Source organism: Gouania willdenowi, chromosome 1 (genome assembly GCF_900634775.1).
Source record: "Gouania willdenowi chromosome 1, fGouWil2.1, whole genome shotgun sequence".
In the NCBI taxonomy this organism is placed as follows: Eukaryota; Metazoa; Chordata; class Actinopteri; order Blenniiformes; family Gobiesocidae; genus Gouania; species Gouania willdenowi.
The window spans coordinates 16,170,485-16,190,792 of NC_041044.1; the positions used below are offsets into that span (position 1 = coordinate 16,170,485).

General features: G+C 38.6%; 1 protein-coding gene across 1 annotated transcript in view; it reads right to left on the minus strand.

The window, feature by feature from the left end:
• Positions 1 to 828: 828 nt before the first annotated feature.
• LOC114479831 (voltage-dependent T-type calcium channel subunit alpha-1H-like) overlaps positions 829 to 20,308 on the minus strand; it is a 77,133-nt gene continuing 57,653 nt past the window's right edge. The window contains 7 exon segments of the mRNA XM_028473767.1: positions 829 to 2,844; positions 7,150 to 7,697; positions 9,947 to 10,097; positions 10,775 to 11,074; positions 12,316 to 12,437; positions 12,719 to 12,797; positions 19,910 to 19,980. Coding sequence (XP_028329568.1) covers positions 2,251 to 2,844; positions 7,150 to 7,697; positions 9,947 to 10,097; positions 10,775 to 11,074; positions 12,316 to 12,437; positions 12,719 to 12,797; positions 19,910 to 19,980 — 1,865 coding nt within the window. The 3' untranslated portion in view covers positions 829 to 2,250.

Consider the following 20,308-nt stretch of genomic DNA (forward strand, 5'->3'; position numbering starts at 1 on the left):
AATCTGATCCTTAACTACAAAGTGAAACAGCATTGTTCCACCTGAATGAGCCCTTCTGCACATTAGCGTGAGTCTTCATCGCCCTCAGAGTCACGACTTAAGATCTGAGGAGCCAGGGGCCCCACCTCCAGCTCAGGCTTGGGAACAGCAGGGGGCGCTAGAACCACATGTTTCTCACTCAGTTGTGTGTGAACTAGCTCTACCCTGAGAATACTAAAGACAGGGACAAGGGAAGTGGAGCAAAGACAGGAGTGATACGCCTACAGGGAAAAGAGGTAGAAACGACCAGGCTTGGGGTCAATTATTATTGTAATTACGTGATTGATAATTCATTACTTTTATGACACAATTATAATTGCTATGGTAATTAAAAAAAACATGTTTGCTTTTGTAATCATTATTGGATCGTAATTTTGTTCAGATAACCGACTGTAATTGGCATGTAAATTATATATATATATATATATATATATATATATATATATATACACATATATACATACATATATATATATACATATATATACATACACACACAGACCCTTTCCAAAAAATTTGAATGTCCAAGGTCCTCCTTTCTGATGAAAGTAAAGTGTGCCTTTCATTCTGGAATCAAGGTCCAAGTGTTTGGAGGAAGACAGATGAAGAACAGAATTCCTGTTTTCATGGGTTTTATGAGCTGGGAGACCAAATTATGTAAAAATAAACCAATAAATACTTAAAATTGTTTAAATTGTGTGCCCCGAATCTATAATCTATGAAAGTTAAATTTTTTGAAATTGAATTGAATTGAATTTTTTGAGGAAATCAAACAACTTTTCCATGATATTCTAATTGTTTGGAAAGGGTCTGTATGTATAAACTGTCAACTAAAATGTAATTAAATGCAAACCTGGGGAAACATGTTACACTTCTAAGGCGTATACATACATAGTTAACAATCATTAAAATATGTTTCATATCAAGTTTACCTGTTAGTTAAAATTGAAATCTAAAGGTATACTGACAGAAAACAGGCTCAGAAACCCACACCAGAAATATTAATACCAATATTTTCATGGATAAAGAAGCCTAACAAAGTAACTAGGAAATGAAAAAAAAACTAATTAGATTAATATGCTTAGTGTATTTTACAGCTGATTTCGGACATGGGTGAAAACTGACCTGTTATCATAAAAGATGCTAACAGAAAGCTAACGCAAGAGGATGGAAGTTCTATGGAGTTATTTAATAAATGCTCAGTATTTGTAATTAAATGTAATTGAGATCGTCATTGTAATTGACTTTTGGGCAAAATAATAATTGTAATTTTAATTGTAATTTTAAAAAAAAAGGACAGTCATCGTAATTGTAATTTAGTTGTAACTGAACATGAATAATTGAGGACGTAATTGCAATTGAAAAATGTAATTGACCCCAACCCTGGAAAGGACCAAAGCCCAGGTCACACTACAGTACATGATATTGATCAATGTTACTTTTCTCAGATTTGGAGATGAAGCTACTTTACAGCAGTGGTTTAACTTCTATTTATTTAGAAACTATGGATGGACACAAGTGTAGATTTTGTCTCAAATACCAATAAAAACTATTCATATAGCAGTGCGTTTACAAATCAAGCAGTTTTTTTTCACAAAGTTAGAAAGGCTGTTCTTTTGTAAAAGTGAAATGATGGATAAAAGAGATTTTTTCTTCTTTGGCTAAAACCATCTTAATTGGATTTGTTTGTACATGATAAACACTGATGAAACAGCCTCGTTTTTTTCTGAATACTCTTTGTTGTTCATCCTCTTATATTATTTAGAGCCATTATTTGCTGTTTGGAACCAAATAACAACCATTGTTAACACTTGTGTTGGTCCTTTGATGCACATAATGTAAGATTCCAGATTTAGACTGTGCCGTCACGTCTCCCGTGTTATCAGGACCACTTTTGTCTTGTATTCTGACCTAGGCTTCAGTTGCATGGATGGGACTGGGAGCAAGCACTGTGGAGGTTAGTGTTAAAGGTCATATAGCTGGGGAGTGCTTCCTACGTCTGAACTAAAGCTATGGTGTAAGACAGAAGAAGAGGTGGTCTTTTCCTGTGTGCATCTCATGTGCAAAAAGCACTAAAAAGGTCAAAGTTCTCATACTGTCAAGTCTGCATAAGTTCTGCTCACACACCCTGGGACATGTTCTAGAGCAGATCCATGAGGCAAAGTGGGACACTGGTCCATCTCCTGCTTTAGGGTTAACTTCAGGTTTGCATTAGTCGTCCACTGAGCTTCCTTCTGGCTGATTAGGAGAGACGGTTGTGGCGTCAAAAGACAGAGTTCGCCTCCTGAGTTCCACACTGCTGTCCATAAGCTGAGGGGCCGTGGGCACTGCTTCCTGCTCCGGGGGCGGGCTCACTCGCTGCTTCCTGTTCTTTCCTGAAACCGGGGAGGCCGAGTGGCTGAGGCGACTCCGCTCCCCAGGGCTAGGGCTCAGGTGTCTGCTGCTGTGTGAGCAGACGGAGCTGGTGATAAGGCTGACCTCCTGGTCGGCGTCGACCTGCTGCTGGACCAGCTCTGAGCTGCACGATCTGGTGCTTGATGTGGACTCATCCACAGGAACCTGCAAAGTGGACACGGTCTCAGCAGCTGAGACGCTCTGCTGGGGGTAGTGTTCCTGTGTGGCCGTCTCACTGTGACTGCGGCTCCTACCAGAGATGACTCTCTGGGAGTGGTTGGACTTCAGCGTGTGCACACTGGACGCTCGCTGCCGTGGTGGAGTGGAAGTGGCAGCAGGTACAGTGAGTCGAGACTCCACCATATCATCAGCTGAATCGATCTGATCCAGAGAGTCGACGCGTACGGCCTCCTGCAAACACCACAAAAACAAACAGGATTCATTGAAAAGGACAATAAATCATAACAAACAAACAAAAAAAAAGATGTGAAAGGTTGAAATTGCTGCTCAAAAGTTTGTTTTGATCTACACTGTAAACGCTTGAGGCAAAAACAAGAAACGCCGCTGGCTAAAGCATAGATATACGTATATACAGTAAACACAGGAGTTTCACAGCATGTTAGATATACAGTAACTGAATTTTGTCAAAGAATATTTATCAAATTAGTTAAGCATTATACAAGTGACCACAAGGCAATGGCAACAAAAAAGTTAATGTGCAAAAGTGACCTATTCAACACCTGACAGCTACTCTTGTGCCTGTCAATAATCAGACAATAAATCCAAAACTTCAGGGAAGAACGAACTCACCCCAGTTGTTTTATAGGAGAACGATGTGTTTGTTGTTGTTTCTGCGTGTTTGGACAGGCAGGCAAGATTGCTGAGTCGAGGCTTTGCCTTTTGGTTTCTTAGGTATGTTTTAACGCACCGCATACAAACTGCGCTCACATGAAGCTGAGGTGTTGAGCAGCGTGACAGAAATGCGTAAAAGTTTGTAGAGGCTCTCTGGGAGACGGGCTCTGGCTTTTTTGGGAACTCTTTTTTTTCCTAATTACAAAATTATTCATTGCATTGGACTGCTAGTAAACCTTAAAATGATGTGCAAAAAACACATTCTTGACGGGGCTATAGCGCCCCCTAGCCCCGATGTAGCGCCGTCCTGCAATACGCAAAACATTTCTAACACTGTAAATAAGAGTGTTTACAATTTCAACCTTTTACAACTTTTTTCCAGCAAATGAACTTTATTTATTTATATTAGTATAGGGCATGCAAAAAAAAAATCATCATCCCTGGCTTTTTGTTTCAAGTAATTGCTGTTAAAAAAGTAGCAAAATGTACATAGTTTTTTTTTGCTGTGTAAAAACACTGATGCAGTACTTTCACTTATAATTCATAAATCTGTGGCAATAACTATATGTTAGATACAAGCTAATTACAGTAAACCTAAAGATGAGTAAGCATTAGAAGGTTAATGACATCATTGCAGCACCAATGCTGTAAATACACAATGACTTCTGCACTGAGCTTTACTTATTAGGAAGCTTATAGAATAAAGAGTAACGACAATGTAATAATTGTGCAATAAACAATAAGATAAGTGACATGTGCTCATAAACAGCACTAATTCTTGATTACTTCTGTACAAAACGTTAATAGTAACACAAGGCGTGCAACAGTGTGAGGTCACCTGCATGTGAATTATAAATGATCTTTGACTCTTTCTTTCCTTTATCGTCACTACATGTTCACCTGTTTTTAGTTCACCCTCTAGGCGCGGGTGCTGCAACAACATGAAGCTGCACATATATACACTCGTCTTATTGAATCACAGTTTAAAGTATTGAGGGAAATGCAGACCTGTTTGATTAGCGACAAATATATCAATAGAACTTATTGGACTCAGAAATACAGACTTGTGTTGGAGATGTGATGCTTCTCTTGGTACTTTTGTTCATATGTTGTATTCATGCCCCAGGATAGATTTACTCTGGTCTAAGATGATCTCCTTCATTAACACTGTGATGTCTTCTACTCTGGCACAACACCCGCTGCTTTGTCTACTGGGTGTGTTACCAAAGGGAAGTGGACTAACTGTCCACCAGATAGTATGGTGTAGAACAGCACTTATTACTGGATGCAGGATAGTGTTGCGACCAGGGCTTTAAATTAACACCTGCCCACCTGTCAAATGTGGGTAAAAATTAACTTTGGTGGGTAACATTGTAGCGTTACTAGTCATTTTGCCTATTGAAGAATGAAACAAATACTAATGTGTCTGTTTGAATCGACAGGCTGCAGAAACAAGGAGACAAGTCATTGTTGTCAGATTGGGCTGTTTTTGAGGGTTTTTGTGTGTGTTTAGATTTTAAACTGTAATGTATATCTGGCAACCCTGCTGGTTGTACTAATCTTACATTTCCCATGAACACTATGTCAAGACGTGTCAACAATTGGCCACGTGCTTACGTTAGCATGATTGTTGGTTTGTTATCGGAGAAGACAAATGGAATGAAGATGTAAAATTAGTTTATAACAAACAAACCAACATGTGGAGATATTGATCTTTCTTACGCAAAGATCCAGCAGCCACTGAACATACGCAGAGAAGCACAGACTCTGAACATTACATTTCACACATGATCTATTTGTTCACCTTTAAAATGTGCACTGTACAGTTTGTGGGGAGTGGGATTTGTTTACATTTGAAGATCATGCATGTTAGTAAAACATTTTTAGTACTGATTACTTGTATTTTTTCTAACTTCCAACAGTGTTCCACGGATCCAATTTTCATCTCGGTTAAGTTTGTTTATTAAGTTATAAGAATACACTTTATAAAAGGTTCACTTCTCCGACACATCCAGCGTTCCATATTGCACCTTTTAGGCATTGTTACAATATTGTTTTTAAATTAAACGTATATATTTTTACAATTTTAATGTATTTCTGCAATCAGCTCAATTAAAAACTATTAAAAAAAACATGAACGCTTAAATCTATTCTGTGGCTCTCATAATGTAGTTTATTTTGGCTGGAAAAAAAATTGTCTGGTGTAAAATCTGCTTGGCTGGTAACTTTAAGAATCTACTAGCCATGCTGGCTGCTGATCCTTTATACTGCAGCATATAGTGATACATTGTTTGGCTGCACCCTTCCAGTGAACTCCAGTTTGCATCTACTGTATATGCATTTGCATAGGTGTAAGTATGTTTACTGTCTCCCTCTGTGTCTGTGTCTGTGTTTGTTTGTGTAGATGCTCCTTTTGGGCTTGGCTTTGTATTATGGTAAAGTACTGTATGTATGTATAAGCTTTTTTAAACTCTTGTTGAAAACTAATAAAAATTGAATTACAAAATATATGTATACACTCGACACCTGCTTTCAAGGTACACTTAATCAATATGTTTAAAAATCTAAAACTAAGAAGGCCAAAAAGCAAGACAGCAACAGTACAAATGATTTATGAAAGTCAACGTGACCTGATGAAGCTCCATTGGAGCATTAGAGTGAAGCAGACTGTGGTTTAGTGCTTCTGACAGTCACAGTGGGACACTGCTAGAAACAGTCATCTAAGAATAAGGTCTTATTTAAAGCATCTGAAGCAGGGGTGTCAAAGTCATTTTAGTTCAGGGGCCAACTATAGAGCAGTTTGATCTGAAGTGGGCAGCAGATTATAGGTAGAAAATTAGTAATTTCATCATAAATATGCTCTAGTTTGCACTTCCACGTATAAATCGTATGTTAAGTATCGAAGGCATCGACAATATCCAAAAAATTAGTGACAGAATATAGTTACTGTGGGAATTTTTCTTTACATTTTCTTGATTTTGTGGAGAAAAAAAAAATATTTAATTTGGGGAAAATTTGCAGTACAATTTCAGGAAAAATGCACAATTTTGGAAAAAGAGTTATAACAATATGAGATTAAAAAATAAAAAAAATGACTGCCATCATCATGTGATATAAGCATTGGAAAACTATATGCCCAATATTGTGAAGTTTCATTGAATAGATGTATTTGGGGGCCTGACATAATAAGGTTTGATCAATGAATCACTTTCTCCTGCTGCCCGGATGCTCTAAAGGACCAGATTTGGCTCCCGGATGTTGAGTTTGACACCTGGGATCTAAAGGGTTTGCAGAAAATAGGCAACAAAACCAAAAACTGGTTTAACATCACAGAGACCATTAAACATATCACAGATCATATCTAGCAGGTTGGTTGTAACTAATTTAATTAGAAATGAGTGAGAATATTGTCCGATATTTGCCATAAAATATAATATCGGTTGACAGCGGTATCTGTTTTTCTACCATTATTAAAACATCAATATGTATTGTTGTTTGGGACAGTACATTAAAAACAAATAAGGCACTTTTTCTATTACTGAAATTGAATAATTATTGTTTTTATTTATTACTTTATTATTTTTTACAGATAATATTTTGTGTGAAATCACATTAAAAGTAGGCTTAATGTGTTTTTTTTGCTGAGATACATATAATAAAAAATTTAATTAGGGTCAATGTACAGTATATATTGGTTAATCTCAGTAAAGAAAAACTTGAATATGTTGATAATATGGACATATTGGATATCAGCAAAAAGCTAATCTGGAACATTTCTAGATTTAATATGATCCAATCGCAGTCACAGATCTCCATCCATGGGAGCAGAGGAAGATCTATAAGTGATTAAAGATGCTAACATACCTGTCTCCGTAGTGTTCTGCCTGCAGAGCGGAAAGATGCTGGTCTCTTGTGGGCGGAGCTCTCGGGGACGTAGGAGGGACTCAGCTTGTTTCTGTCCAAACTGTCCTGTGGACTGAGCCAGTGTCGTCTCCTGTGTGTTGGACTGAGTCTGAGAGACGAATGTCTGTCGATGCTGTGGCTGGACGTGAGTTTTGGTCTGTCTGCTGCGTGTTCTGCACTGAGCCTGTATCCATCGATGCTGTGGGCAGAGCTCAGTCTGTGTCTGTGGGTGTGATGGGCTGGGCTGAACTTGTATCCGTCTATACTGTGAGCAGAGCTCAGTCTGTGTCTGTTTATCCTGTGAGCTGGACTCAGCCTGTGTCCATCCACGCTCTCAGCTGGACTGAGGCGATGCAGGGAGGGTCTGTCTACGTTCTGAGACGTGCTGAGGCAAATCACTGGGCTGGAGCGTCGCCCACAGCTCAACGACGCATGACTGATGGAGGGAAGAGCCCCGGGAACCTGCAGCAGAGAGCCACCAAGGCTGGAGCCCAGGGACGACATGGAGCCTGGGGGAGATTAACCACACACACACACACAAACAGAGAGAAGATAAAAGGGCACATCATAACAGCATCAAAGAGAAACCCACAGGTGTTTCTCCAAATGTAAAGACTAACTGTGACTTTGATAGTGAGATGGATTAGAGCAGTGGTCCTCAAAGAGTCCAGACCAGGGTCAGGAGGGTCAAACTAAAGTCCAGTGGGAGGATTTTGTTCAAAGAAAAAATTACAGAAAAAACATGAATGATAATTATTATCCCTTTAGTTCACTTCCAAATCCTTCAGTTCCACTAAATTCACAAATTCAATGTATTTACCTGATTTATAGGAGAGCTGGCAATCTTTCTATTCCCATTATTGAATCATTTCAATATTTTTAAATCACAAATGGTTCTGTATTGCTAATTTTACCCCAAACTGTACAATGTTGTCAAATAGAAATTTCAAGAAAAATAATGCAATGACGGGAGCACGGTGGATTAGCGGTTAGCACGTCCGCCCCACAGCAAGAAGGTCCTGGGTTCAAGCCCTGGGGTGGACTTGGGTCCTTTCTGTGTGGACTTTGCATGTTCTCCCCGTGCTGCGTGGGTTTCCTCCGGGAACTCCTGCTTCCTTCCACAATCCAAAAACATGACTGTAAGGTTGATTGGAGTCTCTAAATTGCCCATAGGAGTGAATGAGAGAGTGAATGGTTGTCTGTCTGTGTTGCCCTGTGATGGACTGGCGCCCTGTCCAGCGCCCTATGAGCGCCAGAGATTGGCACCGGCCGACCCCCGCGACCCTGTTAAACGGGAATAAGCGGGTATGAAAATGGATGGATTTCTTACCCTTCCTTAGGGAGGGCTGGTGATGGTCACAATTAAGCAATAAAATAAATCAATGTATTTTATTGCAATAACAAAATATGCATTGCTGTCTTATAATGATTGCACTTCCTGTGGTGTTGACCTTTGACAGCATGTCAAAAAAAAAAAAAAAGAAGATGGATAATGCAATGAAAAAATTCTTAAAAGTTAAATACATGAACGTTTTTGCTTAACGATGTTAATTTTGACAGCAAATTTGGAATCAGTTTTAGTCATATTTATAACGCAGTTTATATCAGAATGTAGTCATCAGAAACAGAATATGAACATTTTTTTAATTAATCCCCGAGGGGTAATTTATAAGGCAAAGAGCGGCATAATAAAAAAACAGCAATAATACACAATACAAGGAGCAATAATACACAAAGAGGTTGTTAGCCAAACTGAATGACAAGGTGCAAATTAATGATAAGGGTCAATGATGGCCATGAGAGAACCAGATGCTTCTATATAAGTTAAAAAAATATATATAATAAAAACAATTAAAAAAAAAAAAAAAAATCATAATAATGAAAAAACAAACAAAAAAAAACAGATCAGGACTATTTTAGTTATAGTCAAGTAGTTTTTGTGACTAAATGACATTAATATTTTAGCTGACTAAAATATGCAGGACAAGAGTTTATGCATTTAAAAAAAAAGAATTAATAACCATTTATTAACGTGATATGAAATGGTATTAATGTTTGTAAATACACACAGGGATTTGATGAGATTAATGTGTAAAACCACATTATTGTGAAAAATAATAATATATTTTGATATTTAATAATTTCATTATTTATATTTAGATGCCTCTGAGGAAGACTGACAGTTGGCAGTCAAAACATGTCAGGATATCAAAGTAAATTTAGAGATAAATTTCAAAGTAAATTTCCTGAAAAAAGTTGTTTGAATTAATTCAACCTATAAACATATATTAAACATATATTTTGATAGTTTTTGTGAACATGCATTTCAAAAATAAAAAAATAATTTGTTAATCTAGTTATTATTTTTTTAAATAATGGAGTCAATGAAAACTATGACAAAAATCTTTTTTTTTGACAAAATTAACCCTAGTTCTAAGCGAACTACATACATTGTTTACACAGTTAGGGCACAATTAATTAGGAGGAGAAAATGATTCTCTTTTACTGTATGTAGCTTCCTTTTATAGTCAGAATCTGCAATTTAAGAACATGATGGAGGCTGCAGCTATCATACTAAGGCTTTTTACTTTCTCCTCCTCACAGAAAGAAATACCTAGTCCCCAATGAAAATGACATGCTCTAACAATTAATTATTAACGCCATAATAAATATCTTTCGTTTTTTTATTCATCACTCTTCTAAGCTTCTAATGAAAGTCTAGTAAAGGTGATGGAATAATAAAAGAGTGCTGATGTACCTGAGTAGCTGTAGGCAGAGAGCGCCTCGTGGCCGATTGGAGGATGAGGGGAACATCTGAGAGGCTGCACATACGTGTCACCTGAAAGCGACGCCATGCGTCCCATGCTCAGTAGGTTGCCACGGAAACCCTCCACATCTTCAACTTGCACCTGACACATGATATATTTGTTTATGCTTCGGTACAAATATTCAGCCCTGGCATTTTCTATCCAGACCAGCCCACAACATTATCAGTGACACCATGTAGAAGTAGTTATTAAGTCAGTGATGCTCAACATGTGGCTCTTTATGTCTTCATTTGAATTATTATTCCCCCAGAAAACACCCAGGAAGCTTTTAACCCCTTTTTTTTTACCTATTTCCTTTGGCAATTTTGCAACTTACTTTGTTTTTTGCCCCTGTTCAAAAAGTTCTGACACTTTTTTCAGACTTTAGCTACTTTTTGCCAATAAATATTCCTTTTTTTAAGTACTTTTTCACACTTTTATCCAATTTTTGTCCCACTTTTCATCCAAATGAGCTAACTTTTGTCAAATAAATACCACTTGTTCCCCTTTTTCCCTACATTTTGCCTCTTTTTGTTCAACATTTTTGCCCTTTTTCACAATTGTTTGCCACATTTTGCCCATTTTCCATTACATACCACCTGGTTCCTCTTTATTTGACACATTTTTGGCCACTTTTGGACCATTTTTGGTCACCTGTTATCATGTCTGCCTCCACTCGCTTGTCAAAAAAAAAACGTAGCAGACCGGACCGATCCACTTTGGGTCGACGGCCCACCGGTATGCCAGATGGCCAGTCCCCCCCACTGGCTGTGAGTTACCTGTGCAGGTGTGTCTACGTTGGGCTCCAGGTCTCCTCCTACAGACGCAGAGCTGAGGCGTCGGCGCGCCTCCTCCCTCTCCTCCCGCTCCTTCTTCTCCTCCCGCTCCTTCCTCTCCTCCATCTCTTCTAGCTGAGCCTCCTTGTTGCTCTCTTCCAGATGCTTCATCAGCACGGCCACGACAACGTTGACCAGTACAAACTGAGCCGTGAGGACGAAGGTGACGAAGTAGACGGGGGAGATCAAAGGCAGGTATGTGAGGCAGTGTCGGTCCTGTGGGCGGCATTCACGCAACGTGTCCTAGAACACACAAACGAGCAAATTAAATTACAGCTACCGTACAGCAATGCTTGGGGCCAGGCAGTTTGAGGCAAAAAAGGGAGCAGTTGTTAGTGTTTGCACCTAGACAGCATGGAGCTGTAATTTAAAACAAACTAACAGGTTTTTAAGATAAAACTTTTCCAAACATCATCTACAGTGACTCCATAATTGTGTCATTCATTTATTAACATTGAACAAGTATTTAGCAATGTTTTTGCAAGTAAATGTTTACAATGCCATTTGCAGTCCAATATTTTAATGCACTGTATGCTCAATTTTGATAAATCAAAAATCTGTTTGAAATATTTGTGTGGGACAGTCTGAAGTTTTGGTGTCAATTCATCAAAGAATTGTGGGTTAAGTTTTTTTTGTACCTGTATATAGTATATATGTTATTATTATCAATAACACAGTAATACTAATAATAATAATACATATAATTTTTTATTGTGTTCATATTTAAATAGGTAGCATATTATAATTATCACTTGTGCATGGGTAGTATATAACATTACTGTATGTACATTGTTTATGTATATAGATGTAAATAACGTGTATAGGTGTCTGTATATTTATATATATATACACATGTATAGATATATTGGTTATATTGATTATATCAGACATGTTCCTCTTTTTTGAAAGTGTAAATGTTTTATTGAAATCTTCTTACTTTGTGTTTTTCACTTGTTTTGGAAATTAACTTGTTTTATGACATTCCTTCTAATTTATATGTATTTTTTTTGTTTTCACATTTTCAAAAATAAATAAATCAAATATCTATTCAATCAAATAAAGTTACTAAAAGAGTTTTCCTAGAAGTCAAAGAGCATAGGTGCTAATTTATAGAGCAGGGGAGGCAGTCGCAAAACATTTTAACTTAAATTAATGAAGTAAATGGTCATTGTTCACATGTTAAAATTGACATGGAACATAAATTAGCCATGGAAAATGTTCATGACTAATACTACTGTATCATTACAAAATAATTGAATCTTTTTTAGAGTTGTTTTAGAAATTGTTCTTTTTTCCAACAGTCTCCCAATGTTGTCTCCAGAAAGAAACCAGTACAGCCATTGGCCCTTAAAGAAGAGTGTTCTTCTTCCCTTCTCCAACAGAGGGAGGTGTTTATCTGAGTGTGAGGAAAACTTCAGCCCGTAACAGCTCTTAACATGTTGTCTTTTCATCTTCAACAAAAGAAAAAAGGGAACAGGAATAACCTTCATAATCCCATTCCAGTTGTCTCCTGTGGACACCCTGAAGAGTGTGAGGAAAGCCATGCCAAAGTTGTCAAAGGTTGCATGACGACTAAGTCCTTCACACGGATTCTCCTCTGAGCACTCTGAAAGAGGATGAAAGGAAGGTTAGAGATAGTACATGTGGGTGTGTGGATGGGGTGTGGGGTGGGGACAAGTGTGTGTTGATTAGTGCACTGCCTTTATATTCACATCAGATGCAACTGCACAAAAAAATGCACTTGTGTTACGTAATCCACAGTTTCTCACCAGTGTCAGATGAGGCACATACACACACACTTCAAAGACACCGGCAACAATCACATGCATGAACACACTCACACACGTTTGTCATGCACACACACACACACACACACACAACACTAACCCAGTTTTCCAAAGAGCTCAACTCCCAGAGCTGCATAGATGAAGAACAGCAACATGAAGAGCAGACCCAGATTCCCCACCTAGACGGACACAGTACACGCACACACAGATATATAGTCACACATACACAGAGAAATAGACATGTACAGTGTACTGTACGCCCAATGAGAGTGGGACACATAAAGCCAACGGATAGAAAAGGGCGTTGGGACAGTGACCGCCAAGCGTTGCTGTGACAAGGGTTACTACCAGGGCTGGGGTCAATAATTGATCATTAATAACAATTATGACGTAATTATAATTGTTATCTGTTGGTGTTGTAATTGTAACTTAATTGTAATAGAGTTCAGGTAATTGACTTTGTAATTGTAATTGATATGGAAATTCTATTAATAAAAAAAACTATTAATTCCAATTTAATTAAACGCAAACCTGGGAAACCATGTTACAGTTCTATTGCTTACACATACATAGTTAACAGTTATTAAAATATGTTTCATATTGTGTAGTTTTCCATCTACCATGATCATTTTACCATTTAAAAACTATTATTATTATACATCAATTTTGTATAGCGCTTTTCTGGGTACTCAAAGTTGCTTTACAATGAGGGGAGCTGTGTTGAGGTTTGGTGCCTTGCTCAAGGGCACCTCGGCAGTGCTTGACAGGTGCCCTGGCACCTCTCCAGCTACCAGAACGACTTCCATTTTTTTAGTCCGCACCGAGACTTGAGCCGGTGATCCTCTGGTTCCCAACCCATGTCCATATGGACTGAACCACAGCCACCCATAAAAAAACGTGCAAGTATAAATCTAGAAAAAGGCTCAGATGCTCACAGCAAAAATATTAATAGCAATATTTTCATTGATTAGAAAGATGCAAAACAAATTGGATGATAGATAATATTTCTTAGTCTATTTTGCAGCTGATTTAAGACATGGGTCAAACTGACCTGTTATCTATCTATGCTAACAGAATGCTAACACAAGAGGAAGGTCACATTTTATGGGCTTAGTAATTGTGATGAATTGCAATTGACTTTCAGGGAAAACAATAACTGTTGGAAAAAATGCTGGTGAACGTAATCGTAATTGAGTTGTAATTGAACATGGATAATTGTAATTGAAAAATGTAATTGAGCCTAACCCTGGTTACTAGCTCTCCTCAAACACTAAGAGAAGCCTTTATCTCCCCTGGGGCAGAAAAACACCTCAGATTTTTGTTTGATAAACACTTTGATAGCTTTGATCCAGCCCTGACGAACCACACACATCCCTGTTTATTCTATTTCTGAATCCATGTGGAGCCTTTTGTCATGATGGGAGGAGCAGAAGATGTCTAATGAGATGATGGCTACACTTACTGATGAAGCACAGGCGAAAAGCGCCGCTGCAAGGACCTCCAGTTTGATCATTGGAGGCAGCGCTGTCACTTGAAATACATGCACGAGTGGGTGGCAGCAAGGGATCATGGGTACTCTTTCTATTCCTGAAATTCCCACAGGTTAGTTGGGAGAACATGGGATCACAGTAACTGGGGTTGTATGAAGGTAGATGATTTCCGAACAACGTGAAAAATTCAAAGGGAGGGTCACAAGTTGAAATGCACCTCAAACAAGTTTAAAAAGGTCTCCCAGTTCTTTCCACTTTCCCTTCTCCTTTTTTCTTCATTTCTTGTGGAGTCTCTGGAGGATTCACTGAGCCTGGAGCTATGGTCGATGCTCTGGAAAGCTCTCCCCCACAACGTATTTAAATAAGACAAGCCATAGCACAGGGTGGGCTGCACTTCAATCTCAATAGCGTTCACAGTGAGCTCAATCATCGTGTCAATGAAAAGCAACACACCAGTAATTAGAATTCATCCAAAGGGGAAACCTGAACATGGGTGAATGAAAGCCACATGAGGAGAGCTTTTTGACTTTGATTCACGAAAGGTTTTGATCTCATGTTAAAAAAGTGAGAATTTAATTCATGCTCCAACTTCACTTCAGAATCATAAAGGGAATCACTTGGTAAACCTTCCCCAAAACCAGGATGAAAGAATGATCTCGGAGGATGTGAACAACCTTGGTTTTCCCCCGTCTTCCTGTCTGTCTGTCTGTCCGGGCAAAACCGGATGCTACAGAACGATCTGCACATCTGAAACTACTAACCTGATTGAAGCCTGCTGCTTCCAAAGCCTGCACCGCCCTCCACTCATCGCCACATTGTTCCATCCTTACGGATGTTATCGTCATGACTGCTTTTTATGAGGCCTTGGCTCAGAAAACCGAGCTTTTTTCACATCCTCATCACATTCTCATCTTTTCTCATTTGTACAGAAACTTTGGGATCTACCAGCACTTCACGTTTAATACCAAACCGCCTTAGCAGCACTCAGGTTATACTGTATGTATTTACCAATAAACTACATATTTTCTATGGTGTTTTGAACACTGTTTCATCACAGGTAGACTTTAAAGCTCACCTGCCTTCCTGCTTTTGGGAACCAATCCCCTATACTCACTAAACCAAAGCCAGTTTCGTAATACAGCATACATCTACAGTCATCTGGAAAAACGAGTACAATGGTAAAACTACTAGAGACAACATTTTTTGATCAGATAAAAACATAGTACAGGCCTCATAGGTCAATAAATCAAGGGTATGCTGCTAGAAAAAAAATAATGTAAAAATTGCCGCTCAAAAGTTTTTTTGGTCTCCACTGTAAACAACTTATTGACATTGTCGTAAAAATTATGCGCAATGCATTGTGGGATGTGAGGTCCTGTAGACGGAGCATAGAACTGTTTTTACTTCATTCTTACCAGGATTTCTGGTGTTTTCTCCAACTGAAAGATGTGGGAGAACAATGCAATGGTGGATGTTATTTTGGGGATTAAACGTAAAGATCCAAATCCGGCCGAAATTGAATGTCTGGTGGAGTGAGGCGATATCACGGGGAATACAAGAACACAAATGGTGTAAAGCAAATAACTGCCCTTCTTGTCTGGCAAAGAAACACAAGAAATCCCAATGATAAAGTAAAAACACTCCACATCCCACAATGCAATGCGCAAAACCTTTCTGACAATGTCAATAAGAGAGTGTTTACAGTGGAGATCAAAACAAACTTTCCAGTGGTAATTTCAACCTCTTATCTTTAGATATTTGATTTATTGATCCATGAGGCCCATACATTATCTCTGTCTGATAAAAATATAGAAGAAGTATTGAATCACACAAATTTCTACAGGTTTGCGCTTTTTTTCAAGAAAACATTGACCAAAAACGTATATTATATGTTGAAATCTGTGGCTAATGGGTTTAAAGGGGCAATAGCTTTCATACTGTAATTATTGCATTTGGCTGGTTTACATGATTATTAATATTATTGTTAGATTAACTATTCTCCTGTGAATGGAAGTTTGTTTGTGATGAAATGAGTCTTTCCAGGATCACTGATGCATTCATTTGGCTGGTGTGATTTATACTCATACTCGATGCTTCACTATTGAAGCATTTCCCAATGTTCAGGCTCAGGCATACTGCAGGCTTTGTTGCCATTTGTGGCTCTTGCCAGAGATGTGATCGTGTCTGGATCAGCCTGTTAGACAGAATTCTTTCTGAAATCCTCCAAAAACATTCTACTATAGAATCATCTAATTATCTTTGTTGAAAGAAAATCATAATATGTAACTGTTTGTGATGGAAAACGCTCAATTATTCGTTGTTAGCTATAATTTGCCAGCTCTGCTAATTAGCTAGGATTTCCTCGTGTTATCTATCGCATTCCTCTAACTCTCTATTATACAACACATGCTATTAAGAAAATAAACAGTGGTTAAGTATAACAATAATTAGGTAGTATAACAAAACAGAGGTGATTGTTTCAAATAACAACCAATGACAGTAAAGAAAAAGTTAATGAACTACTAAGGCTGCAACAACGAATCGATAAAATGTATATAAAAAAAACGACTATTAAAAGTAGGGATGTAACGATTATTTGTAAGGCAGTTAAAAATCAATTCATAGGTATCAAGGTTCACATCGATGCTGTGAAAATTGAATCGCAGTACTTTTTTTAAACCAGAAGTGTTGGCGAAATCTGCTAATACTTTCTTTCTGGCTGCCTTCTACTCTTAAAAATATTCATAAATAATTCCATACTCCTTTAGCACTGAAAGAATATCTGTAATATTACGTGAATATCTGTAAAAGTCACATTTTTCTGTCTCTGTCTGCTAGCATAGCATCTCTTCTTCACTGCAAGATATCTGCATGCCAACCGACCACTGGGTTACCAGCGACTTCTGCTGGTCCAAACAAATATCTGACACAAATACAGTGAAATTAAGGTTTTTTTTTAAAGTCCAATTGCTAAGGCACAAAATACATTTTCAGTTGCACTCTTAAAAAGAAAAAAACTATTATGCAGTTTTGCATTGTTTACTATAGAACCAGAATTCAAATTAATAGGCTTCTTATTCATTTGTATTATTCCTTTTATTAAGTTCATTCAAGATTTATTTTTAGTTAAATTGCATTGTTTTGAATAGATTATCAAGGGATTCTTTTGACAATGAAAAATAAAAGGAAAATAGTAGTTTTTTCCGCCAAAAAATAAAGGAATATTTTTCAGTCATTTATGTACAGTCCCATTTTGTAAAATAAATCGTGAGAAAATCGTATCGTGAACCCAGTATCGTGAATTGAATCGTATCGGGAGCTGAGCGAATTGTTACATCCCTAATTAAAAGCGTTGGCAACAAATTTTATTATCGATTCGTTGCGTCGTGGAATTTATGTCACTGACTGTGACGCAGAGCCATCTGCTTCACCTGCAGAGCTGTGTGTGCGCACAAGACTGTTTGTGTGTGCGCGCACGAGTGTTTGTGTGTGCGCACCACGAGTGTTTGTGTGTGCGCACCATGAGTGGTTATGTGTGCGCGCACGAGTGTTTGTGTGTGTACGCACCACAAGTGTTTTTGTGTGCGCGCACGAGTATTTGTGTGTGTGCGCACCACGAGTGTTTGTGTGTGTGCGCGCACGAGTGTTTGTGTGTGTATGCACCACAAGTGTTTTAGTGTGCGCATGCACCACAAGTGTTTTTGTGTGCACACACGAGTGTTTGTGTGTGTGCGCACCACGAGTGTTTATGTGTGCGCACCACGAGTGTTTCTGTGCGCACCACAAGTGTTTATGTGTGCGTACCACGAGTGTTTGTGCGCGCACCACGAGTGTTTCTGTGCGCACCACAAGTGTTTATGTGCGCGTACCACGAGTGTTTATGTGCGCGCTCCACGAGTGTTTATGTGTGCGCGCACGAGTATTTGTGTGTGTGCGCACCACGAGTGTTTATGTGTGCGCGCACGAGTGTTTGTGTGTGTACGCACCACAAGTGTTTTTGTGTGCGCGCACGAGTATTTGTGTGTGTGCGCACCACGAGTGTTTGTGTGTGTGCGCGCACGAGTGTTTGTGTGTGTATGCACCACAAGTGTTTTAGTGTGCGCATGCACCACAAGTGTTTTTGTGTGCACACACGAGTGTTTGTGTGTGTGCGCACCACGAGTGTTTATGTGTGCGCACCACGAGTGTTTCTGTGCGCACCACAAGTGTTTATGTGCGCGTACCACGAGTGTTTGTGCGCGCACCACGAGTGTTTCTGTGCGCACCACAAGTGTTTATGTGCGCGTACCACGAGTGTTTATGTGCGCGCTCCACGAGTGTTTATGTACGCGCACCACGAGTGTTTATATGTGTGTGTATCACAAGTGTTTACATGTGTGTGTGCATGCGTGTTTGTGTGTGTGCGCACCACGAGTGTTTGTGTGTGCGCGCATGATTGTGTGTGTGCACCACGAGTGTTTGTGTGCGCACCACGAGTGTTTATGTGTGTGCTCACCACGAGTGTTTGTGTGAGTGTGTACAGAGTTTTTTGTGTGCGCGTGCATGAGTGTTTGTGTGTGGGCGCACAAGTGTTGTTGCGTGTCCGTGGAAAATCTGTAACTTAAAATTCTTTAGAGTGTAAAAAAACATTAAAACATAAAAAAATATACAGTATAGATTTTATAAAGCTGATGAAGTTTCCATAGCAAGATATCGAGTATTATCTTCTTTGCTATCGTCATCGTTCATGTTGATTTTAGCCAGTATAATTGGTTTTCAGTTCTTCCAATAATCCAGAATAGCCTGGTTTTGGTCTGTCCCTTTTTAACATTTGTTCATGTCTTCGTCTTGTTTCCACCCCTTTCTCGTGAACAGTAATCCAGACAGTCAACCTCAGGTTAAAAAAATTAATTAATATCCAGCATCATGGTACAACTACTGCATGTTTATGAAGCTTTCTACTACTAGTCCATTCCAGTCCATTAACACTAACGTGTTAATGGACTGGAATAGAAAAGAATGACAACATAAAAGTCCTTATTATACAGTATTATATTAGGCTTTTCTTGAATCACTGTTTGGAAACAAAACCTCAAACATTCAGCCTTTGCAAGAATTAAAGTGCAAAGGCAATGCCTGTGAAAAATGTCACAAATGGGCATCCAGTTCCTTTATCCAAGCTGGTAAACCTTGAGTATAATTGACCATATAATCTTGCAGGTGACATCAATCAAAAACAATAGCCTCCTTTTTCATCTTTTGAAATAAAACATTGGTTGTAGCTGCTGTAAAGTCACTAAAATGGTGTTTGATGACTGTCTCAGCATACAGTATGAGTCATTGTGGATTTAGTTAATAAAGTGTGTGGCAAGGTTTTGCAATGCATGTTCTCCTGGATCATGTATGAGATTATTACCCAGTGTACTGGTGACATGTTGAGAGTGTACTCAACCTTCCACCATTGGATAACTTCTGACCCTGAATAAGATAAGTGTGTACAAAAGGGTGGAGAGATGAGTTATCCTCACAGAGAGCTAAAAGCTACTCCACTGCACCAGAGCAGCACTTGTAATGAGTCATTAAATTACGGTTCATCAAAGAATTATCAGATGGTAGTTAGCTCTTTTGGAAATGCGAAGATGTCCTGAAGCTTTTGTAGTGATTATAATGTGTCGCTGGTTAAGCAGCCACTTGGGGAATCAGTGACTTTGGTAAATCATAGAGGAGGCAGTGAACGTCTCATAAATCGCACCATTAAACTGTCTGTGTTTCATCAGAACCGGACCAGCAGTTAAACAGACATAAATCAGTGTGTGTCCTACCTGTGGCAGAGCCTGCATCACTGTGTCCAGCAGAGCTCTCATCCCTGTGGCCATCTTCAACAGCTTCAGCACTGAAACATGGACAGTGTGTTAGCTTAGATAGTGTAGCGTAAAGCTACTGTGCTTTTTCCTTATATGCAGAGGTGAAAGTAATGGATTACAATACTCACGTTACTGTATTTAAGTTGCTTTTATGGGTACTTGGAGTTTTTGAGTATATTTCTGAATCATTCATTCATTTCTTTATTCCTTACATGAAAATGCATAGTTGTATAAGCCACATACGGTTCACACTTTCAGTGTTTTATACATTTCCATGACCAGAAAGGAGCAGATGGAAGAATAATATTTTTATATTTATCTGCCCACTTTTTTTTTTTTAAAAAGATCATATTATGG